General features: G+C 65.5%; 1 protein-coding gene across 1 annotated transcript; it reads left to right on the forward strand.

Annotated features, from left to right (window-relative positions):
• On the forward strand, positions 1 to 9,121 carry F7 (coagulation factor VII (serum prothrombin conversion accelerator)). The gene is made up of 8 exons (XM_012662831.1): positions 1 to 696; positions 2,674 to 2,834; positions 4,573 to 4,597; positions 4,666 to 4,779; positions 6,151 to 6,291; positions 7,182 to 7,291; positions 7,845 to 7,968; positions 8,349 to 9,121. The coding sequence occupies exons 1-8, from the start codon at positions 642 to 644 to the stop codon at positions 8,942 to 8,944; spliced, it is 1,326 nt and encodes a 441-aa protein (XP_012518285.1). The 5' UTR covers positions 1 to 641; the 3' UTR covers positions 8,945 to 9,121.
• The last annotated feature ends 520 nt before the right edge of the window (positions 9,122 to 9,641 follow it).

The following is a 9,641-nucleotide window of genomic DNA, read 5'->3' on the forward strand; positions in this document are numbered from 1 at the left end:
ACCTCAAGAGTGAAGAGGTCTCCCTGAGACGGGCATTGTCCAAAGACAGGCAGGGGCTTCAGCTGCACTTGGTGGAGGGAAAACACTCCCTGGGGGGCCTTCACCAAGCTCCCTCGTGGACTGCTCCGGAAGACGGAAGGAGTCCCTCCCTCCCTCCCTGCAGCTGCCGGGCAGGCCGGGTCGGCCGGTCCCGGCAAGGCCTGGCCCCCAGAGGAACTGCCAGCAGCGTCCCCTTCCCATACGGGATATTTACCGGGGAGGGTCCAGCCCGGGAGGCTTGGTGCCCGGCGAGCCCAGTGCTCTGGTGTTGGCGCAGAAAGCCCCACACCCTGGGAAGCCCAGGGTGGCGGGTCACCCTCGCGTGGCTGGGCCTGGGGAGCGTGTGGAACGAGGACAGGCCGGCGGGCGCGGGGAGGGGCTCTGGTGCCAGTGTCTCCCGCAGGGCCCCGGAGAGCTGCGGGACAAGCTCCGCAGGCGGGGCCAGGACCACCGTGCTCTGCTCTCCTGCCTTGAGCTTGGTGGCAGCACAAGGGCACAGCCCTCTCCTGTGTTTGGGACGCTGTCCCCTCCCCTCCCCCAGCCCCCTTGCCCTTTGCCCACCAGTCCAGCCGGGAGTGTCAACAGGCTGCGGAGACCTCGCCATGGCCCTTGGGCTGCTCTGCGTTCTGCTCGGGCTTCAGGGCTGTCTGGCCGCAGGTACGCCGCCGGGGAGCTTCCCGCAAACCGGGATGGAAGGGCGGCCGGGCTGTCACAGCGAATCCCACCAGCCGGGCCCCAGGTCTCCCAGACCGCGCCTGTTCCGGGCACCCCTGCCCGGGAGCGTTTGCTGGTGGCCCAGCTTGAGGTGTGGAGGCCCCTTCCTCCTGGAGTCCTGTGCCAGGCGCTCGCCATGCGGCACAGCAAAGGCTGTTCTTGACGGCCCGGGCGTGGGTGGGATTATTGTTCCAAAAACTTTCAGGAGCCGATGGTGCTTTCCCAGCCCGCAAGCGCCTGCGAGGACCCGCTAGTGGCTCGCTCCAGGCTCCCGGGCTCAGGGACGGGACACGGACGGGGGCTGCAGGCTTGGTCACGGCTCTGACCGCGGCCACCCTCCCTGCCCTGCACGGGGTGCTGAGGCCTCGGGGGAGAAAGCGCGGGCGAGTGCTCCGTGTGCTGGGAGCCCTCGCGGAGGCGCTTCTTGGTTTTCCCCGTCCGTGTCCTCCTCCTCTCCTTCCACAAGTGACTGACTCCCTGGCAACGTCGACACGTGCAAATCCGACGTAGAGAAAGACGTGGCTCTCTCAGCCCCGACGGCCCAGTGCACCACCCTCCTCGCTCCCTCCCCTCCCGCTCGGCAGCTGACCGCGCCCACCCAGGCCCTGGCGCCCACCGCCCTCCTGCTGCCCGAGCGCCCCGCGGTGCCAGCCTTGTGGGCTGCGTCCTCCAGCAAGGCCCCAGCTCTTCCTCCCTGGACGCCCTCCTCCCGCCTCCCCAGCGCCCACCTGGCGCCCTGTCACTCTCGTCTTTGCTGCGCGTGTGACTTCCCCTCCCGCCAGCTGGTCCTGCCCCTCCCACCGCCTTCTCCACACCCCTCTTGCCCCAGGAGGGCTCAGTGGGCTTCCCACTCAATTTCAGCCTCTGCATAGCTTTCAGCATCTTAAACGTCCTAGTCTCCACCTCCACGCCCTCTAGGACACAGTCCCCACAGCTGTCAGGTGTCCTACAGAATCAGAGTGGCGCTGCCCTGGGTGTCCTCAGGAGAATCTGAAGCCCCACCAACCTCGTGTTCCTCGTGAGCAAAACGCGGGGCCCTATCACTGCAGCGGTGGCCGGGCTACCGTGAGCAGCTGGGAGGACGCTTGAGAGGTGCCCAATCGGGAGGTGCCCCACTCGGGAGGTGTCCACTCAGGGGACCAGGGTCCCTGGGAGAGCGGCGGGGTCTTGAGCTAATGGGCCTGCGTGACACAGGCGGGCACCCGGGACTGCGGAGAGCTGGCGTGCGGGGATGAGGACTTGTGGGCGCTGTGTGGCCTGGGGGCAAGGCGGGGGCCGTGCCGTCCGCCAGGAACTCAGGGAGAGGCAGGGCTGGCTGCCAGGGACACAGCAGCATCACAGATGAGGAATTTAGGTTTCACACAAGGGCTGTGATGTGCCGAATCCATACTTAGGTACTGTTCGTGAGCACCTGTCGTGTGCCCAGAAGGGACAGTGCAGCTCACACGGCGGCGTCACCTTCGTTTTCACTTGCCGGCCCATCTTTTTTTAAGCACACCGCAGTCAGTGGCAGTGCGGGAGCCTCCCATGGTGGCCTCTGACTGGCATTGTATTGTCAGTGGCTCCTCATGGCTGAGGGTCTGCGTGTGCCTCCGATAATCCCTTAGAATAAATTCCTAGAGGAGAGGTGAGCAGGTCGAGAAGGATCCGTGTGTTACACTAGTCTGGAGAGTGCGCTGTCACGGACCCGCGCAGAGCGCTGTGCCACGCCGCCCGCCACCAGCCGCCCGCAGAAAGCACCAAATTGAGCCCGGCCCGCAGGCGGCCACGCTTCTCCGTGGGCCTCCGCCCGCGCCCCTCCCCGGCCCGGGGCAGCAGGAACCCTCTGAGACCACCACTGAGCAGGGGGGGCCCAGCATGGGTGGTCTCCCCGCGCCCTGGCACAGAGGGTCATGCGTATCCCGTGGGTTTGCCGCCCAGTCTTCGTCACCCAGGAGGCGGCCCACAGCGTGCTGCGCCGGCAGAGGCGGGCCAACTCGTTCCTGGAGGAGCTGCGGCCGGGCTCCCTGGAGCGGGAGTGCAAGGAGGAGCAGTGCTCCTTCGAGGAGGCCCGGGAGATCTTCAGGAACACGGAGCGGACGGTGAGTCCACCTGGAGGGCCCGGCGCCGCCCAGGTGCCCAAGTGTGCAGAGACTGTGGGGAGGGACGGGGTGGCGTTTGGGTCACGCCAGGGGTCTGCGCCTCTCCACTGCTTCGAGCACGGGCGGGTCGCCCCCGCCCCTCTTAGGATGACTTGGCTCTCCTGGGCGACGCCCCCTCCCTCGCCCTGTTCCGGGGACATCCTCCAGCTCGCATGCCAGCTTTTACATCAGAAAATGTCATCTGAAAGCACACTCCATGTGTCCCTCGACTTCCCCAGGAAGGCCCCCAGCGTCTGAGGGAGCGGGGAAGCCGAGCAGCGCTGCAGCGCGGGCAGCGCAGACGCGGGGGAGGCCGCCCCGCCTCGTGGGCCTTGCACAGGCTTGTCTTTGCGTCTGGCTTCAAGTTCGGAAATTTCTATGTTTGGGCATCGTTGACGTGTCCCTTCCCTTAAATATTTCCCTTTGAACATTTTCACCAGAGGGGTGGGGCAGGGTAGGACGGGGACAACGGCTTTGGGGTCAGGAGGTTCCAGTGGCTTGTTACGGGCCATCCCTGGAACCACCCGAGCCAGGTCAGAGCTGCTGGAGCAAGCGGCAGCCGTCGCCTCGGCCCCGGGCTCCTTGTCCACGCTGGTCCTGAGCTTCCTACCACCTGCCCTGACTCATGTCACCTTTCACACCCACAGGACATCGCACACCACACTCTCACAGGACACCTCACACTCACACAGGACACCTCACACTCACAGGACACCTCACACTCACACAGGACACCTCACACTCAAGGACACCTCACACTCACACAGGACACCTCACACTCAAGGACACCTCACACTCACACAGGACACCTCACACTCAAGGACACCTCACACTCTCACAGGACACCTCACTCTCACACAGGACACCTCACACTCACAGGACACCTCACACTCACAGGACACCTCACACTCACACGGGACACCTCACACTCACAGGACACCTCACACACGGGACACCTCACACTCACACGGGACACCTCACACTCACAGGACACCTCACACACGGGACAACTCACACTCTCACAGGACACCTCACACTCACACAGGACACGTCACACTCACACAGGACACCTCACACTCACAGGACACCTCACGCTCACACAAGACACGTCACACTCACAGGCCACCGCACAGCCTGCAGGAAGTCCGGCTGTTTGGGACTGGCACTAGCATGGCCTTTTCCAGGCAAACCGAGGTGGTCGCAGTGTAGGGTTTCATGTCACCAGCTGTCAGCGCGTCGTCAGCGTCTCTCGCCGGCAGCGTCACAGCAGCGCGTGCGTTTACACTCGCTTGGCCAGAGCTGCCCCCGGAACCAGTTTTATCCACGGGCCCTTTGCCGTGGCGGGATGCCCTGCACCTCCTGCTGCCCCTGTCCTGGGACAGCCCGTGGGTGCGTGGGTGCCCCGCCAGAGGACAGGATGGACGCTCAGAGCATCTGTGTCTTGCCCCAGGTCCCAGCTCGGAGGTGGCAGGGTCGGGGCTGACACTCGGATGTTCTGACTTGGGACAGGGAAATACGTGGCCTCTGGTGGCCCCAGATGCCCTGGAGAGGGGAGAGATTAGGAAAATGCCCCCTCGAGATGAGCCCCCCTCGTGTCCAGAGGAAAATGGGGATCCCGAGCCCATCCCGAGTCCGCGGGCAGGGTCGCCGTGCCGCCGGGCAGCAGGGGTGTCACGCGGCTCCCTCCCTCGCCCCGCAGCAGCAGTTCTGGATTTCCTACAACGGTGAGTCGGGAGCCCGATTCGGGCCGCGGCCGCCCTCCCCCCGCCCGCTGACGCCGCCCGCTCCGCAGACGGGGACCAGTGCGCCTCCGATCCGTGCCAGAACGGGGGTTCGTGCGAGGACCAGCTCCAGGCCTACGTCTGCTTCTGCCTCCCCGACTTCGAGGGCCGGAACTGCGAGACGAGTGAGGCTCCGCTCCCCGTGCCTAGCTGGCACTGGCCCCACAGGGACGTCGACCTGGGTGACACTGAAGGCCCCTTCCCACCTTGGGGGTCTGCCGCCTAGGGCCCCAAGATTCCACTTCTCACACTGGGTGGCCCCTCGGGCTCCCAGGCCTGGGAGGTTCTGACCGGCCTGGAGCGGGCCGGGGCCGGGCTCGGTGTCGCTGCCCGGCTTCCACATCCCGCCCGCGAGGCAGCTCGCTCAGCTCCCCCTGCTCTACCTGCCGCAGTACAGGCAGGAGACGGTTTCACCTTCCAAATATCCAACTCAAAGCCCGGGGCTGCGGGCCTCCTCAGGGGCAGAATTCACTAGAAGGACTCACAGAACCCACCAGAGTGGATACACTCACAATTGGTGACAGCAGAGGACACGGCTAAAAGCTGCAGAGGGGCCAGGCCCAAGCATCCGGTTGCCCCACCCAGTGGAGTCACATGGACAGTCCCCAGTCCTCCCAGAACAACACGTGACGAGACGTACAAAGTGCTGCCCACCCGGAAAGCCCCCCGAGCCTCGGCCCTGTCACACAGACAGGGTGACTGCCTGTCAGCTGGACCGTGCGGCAGGCCCGAGGCCCAGCTAAGCCGTGACACTCGCCTCAGGCAGGACCTCCGGGGCCTTGGAGGTCACCTCCCAGGGGCCGAGGGCAAAGGCCACTGTCTCTTTGGGCGAGGTTAACGCTTTCCCATCCAGGTGCACATCCTCACACAGCATTGGATTTTCTCGGCCACGGCCACTGTCTTCTCTAAGCACAAGAGAACCCAGGAAGAGTAGAGGGAAACTGAGGAAAGAGACTCCCCGCTGCTCAGCCTTTGGTGCACCGCAGCCCTGGCCCTGCACGTCCCAGGACGAGCCTCCCGCCAGGCCCTGCGCTCACTCAGGGCCAGCTCCCACCCCCCGTCAAGCCGCTTGGACTGAGGGTCCCTCATCTTCTGTCCCAGCCAGGCGGGCTCAGGGCGCACGAGGTCTGCTTGGAGACCAGTCTCGTGTCTCTGGCCCTCACTGGCGGCGTCTCCAACCCAGCAGGACACTTTTACTGTCACCAGGGGCTTTCACTATTTTCCGGGGCCGTCCTCAGCTTCCTGTCAGCTGCTTGGGGGAGGGAGCATTTCGGAGGCCCCCGGCTGCCAGCCTGGCGTGCCCCAAATGCCGTCTCGGTGGCCCTGTCCCCCACGGGCCCGGCTGCTCCCCCAGCTCCGGCCCCGTCGTCAGGGCCAATATGCAGAGCAGGTGGTACCCAGTCCCCGCAGCCCCCAGCTGAGCGCCACCCTCCAAGCAGAGCGCCACCCCCACCACCAGGACGGCCCCTCTCAGGCCATTCCCTTCCTGTCCCCAGACAAGAACGACAAGCTGATCTGCGCAAACGAGAACGGTGGCTGTGAGCAGTACTGCAGCGACCACGCGGAGGCCAAGCGCTCCTGCTGGTGCCACGAGGGGTACTCACTACAAGCGGATGGCGTGTCCTGTGCGCCCACAGGTGACGGGGCTCAAGGGGCTGTTTGCTGTGTCACGTGCCAGATGCCTTGTCCCACTGCAGATTATCTTCCTGGCTGCAAGGTGGGGGGTGCTTGGCATCCACTGAACACCTGCTACTGCCACGTGGGGGCTGAGGGCGGAGAGGCAGCCCCCACACGGGAGCAGCCCAGAGCCGCAGCGACCAGGACGGGCCCCCTGCCTGTCCCAGTCAGGCCAGGGGAGCCAGTCAAGGCTGTCTCCCTTCGTCCCACGTGTGGGGCAGCTGCCGGCGCTCGTGAATTTACTTTGACGCACCCAGAGTCTGTACCAGCTGCTGCACAATTCTAGATTCCAGAAGTTTTTAAAGGCATGGCCTCTCAGGAAAATGGAATTTTTCTCCAAACCAGCCTCAAACTAATGGGGCTGCAATTCCAAAGGCTGGGACACCCCAAACCCACTGTGTCCCTTCAGGGGTAGAGGGGCCCCGCCTCGCCCAAAAAGCCTGAAGTCCAGCCTGCCACCTCTGCAGGGGTTCTTTTCTGGCCCAGGGGCTTTAAAGACCAAAGTCAGCGTGGGATCAAACAACACACTCGTTTTCACTGTGGGTTCCTCCGTAGACAGAGTATCACTCACCTTTCAGTAAACGCAAGCGAAACGTCTTCTCCCCCTGGAAAAGTGAGCAGAGCTCAGTACCAAGATGCAGCCACACCTGCCCCCCACCCAGCCAGCCCCTGCACACTGTCTCCTTCACTGCAGCTTCCACACGGCCTCCTGAGCCCCCAGCCCGCCCTGCCGACCACAGCCCCGGCCCCCGGCCCCTGGCTCTTAGGGTACTGGTGCTTCTGAGCCTCCACCCACTGGCACCTTCGTCCCTCGCAAACCTTCTGTCTTGCTGACTTTTGTTTTGTGCAGTTGAATATCCGTGTGGAAAAATACCTATTCTGGAAAAAAGAAACACCAGCATGCCCAAAGGCCGAATTGTGGGTGGCAAGGTGTGCCCCAAAGGGGAGTGTCCATGGCAGGTAAGGCTTCCCCGGCCCGAGGGTTTTCCAGCCCTGGTTTCCCCTCTCTGAGCAGCGTGGAGCCTTGCGCAGGAGAACTAATCGGCAGAGCTCAGAGTGGAAGCCGCAGGCCGGCCCCGGTCGCCGCCATCAGCCCACCCCTCGCTCCCAGCTCCGCACCCTCCTTGCCCCTAGCGGGGGAAAGCAAGTCGAAAAGACAATGATGTTTATTGAGCATCTACTCTGTGCAAAGAACCATGCTGGTGTTCAATAGAGTTAGTTCATGCCATCCTCAGGGTAGCTCTTTGGGGCAGGATCTGTGCTGATCTTTGCAAAATCAGGTGCACTGGGTCAAAGTTACGTGCCGACCCGGGGGTGCACGGTGGAATCCAACACCCACATGCCCACTGTCAGGACAGTGCCAGGAGAACAGCTCCACCAGGGGTGGGGAGTGGCCTCCCGGAGCCAGGGTGCACGGCTTTGCCCAGGAGGGGCCTGGATTCCAGAGGCGGTCGCGCACCGCCAGTGGTCCCTCGGGGGCGGGGCCCCTCAGAGCACTTGTGCCCTTGCCCAGGCCCTGCTGACGCTGAACGGAGCTCTGCTGTGCGGGGGCACCCTGGTGGACCCCAGCTGGGTGGTGTCTGCGGCCCACTGCTTTGACAGAGTCAAGAGCGGGAGGAACTTGACGGTGGTGTTGGGTAGGTGCCGTCCTGTCTCCTGACCTGAGGGGGGCCGAGCGGGAATGTCCCAGGGCTGAGGGCATGGCGGGGCCACGGCCAAGGCCCACGCCCCGTGGGCGCCTCCCGAAAGGGGAGTGGGCAGACTCGCCGCGGCCGCTCCTCTCGGCCTCTTCCCGCTCCCTGACGAAGGTCAGAAGACCTGGGGGTGCAGCGCCTGCCCTGCCTCGCCGGAGGAGGACCCCCCGGGGGGCAAGACCAGGACCGCAGGAGGCTCAGGCCCGGGCTGGGAGCAACTGAGGAGAACTGGGGGCGCCCTCTCCCCTCGCGCCCAGGCTGCCACCCCTTCCTCTCGGGCCCCAGCACCCAGTTCCGGATTCGGCCCGTTCCCCCCCACGCAGGCGAGCACGACCTCAGCCAGGACGACGGCGACGAGCAGCCCCGGCGCGTGGCGCAGATCGTCCTGCCGGCCACCTACGTTGCCGGCTCCCCGGACCACGACGTGGCCCTGCTGCGCCTGCGCGCGCCCGCCCGCCTGGGCGCGCACGTGGCGCCGCTGTGCCTGCCCGAGCCCGCGTTCGCAGCGCGCGCGCTGGCCGCCGTGCGCTTCTCCACCGTGAGCGGCTGGGGCCGGCTGCTGGAGCGCGGCGCCACGGCGCGCGAGCTCATGGCCGTGGACGTGCCGCGGCTCATGACGCAGGACTGCGAGCGGCAGTCGCGGCGCCGGCCCGGCTCCCGGCGCGTCACCGAGAACATGTTCTGCGCCGGCTACGCGGACGGCAGCAAGGACGCCTGCAAGGGCGACAGCGGGGGCCCGCACGCCACGCGCTACCGCGGCACCTGGTACCTGACGGGCGTGGTCAGCTGGGGCGAGGGCTGCGCGGCCGCCGGCCACTTCGGGGTGTACACCCGGGTGTCGCGCTACGCCGACTGGCTGCGCCGGCTCATGCGCTCCGAGCCCAGCCCGGGCTTCCTGCTGCGCGCCCCGTTCCCCTAGTGCGCCCGAGGTGGGGCCGTGGGGTGGGGGGACACAGGGAGAGACAGCTGCGAGGCGGGGCGCCAGTAACTGGCCCTGGGGACAACCAAGTAGTTTACTTAAAGCAGAGCAGGGCTGCAAACCAAGGCTGAGGGTTGGCTGAATGCAGGCCACACTGTTTGTAAATAAAGTTTATGGAGCACACCCGTCTGTTTGCTTCCTGTCCCTGCCTCCTCTCCCTCCCTCCTCCCCCTCCCTCCTGCCCACCCCCCTCGCACCCCTGGACTTGGAGGAGCTGAGAAATCACCTTTCCTGGGTTAAGCCTTGGACATTCCAGGCCCCGCTCGTCCCCACTAGCCAGCCTGCCTGCACGGAGCCGGTGCACGCCCAGGGCACGTGCCCCACCCTGCATCCGGGTCCGGGGTGAGCACGGGGGCTGGGAGACATGGCCCACCAGCCCCTCACGGCAGAGCCCCTATCAGCCTCCGGCCGTCCGCCCTGTGCTCAGCAAGCCAGGAGGGGGCTTCTGGCAGAGCCCCTCCCTCCAGGCAGCAGGGTGGTTGCTCCTCCCAGAAGTCTGTGCAGGGGCCAGGTGGGCACAGAAAGGTCACCAGAACCTCTGCCTCCCAGAGCCCCTGGGTCTGCAGTGGGCAGGGCAGGTGCAAGCCCTGCGTGCTGGAGTCCCCCCGTGACACGAGACCACGCGTCCGGGCACCGC

The sequence above is a fragment of the Propithecus coquereli genome, unplaced genomic scaffold (genome assembly GCF_000956105.1).
Source record: "Propithecus coquereli isolate 6110/MARCELLA unplaced genomic scaffold, Pcoq_1.0 Scaffold782, whole genome shotgun sequence".
Taxonomy (NCBI): Eukaryota; Metazoa; Chordata; class Mammalia; order Primates; family Indriidae; genus Propithecus; species Propithecus coquereli.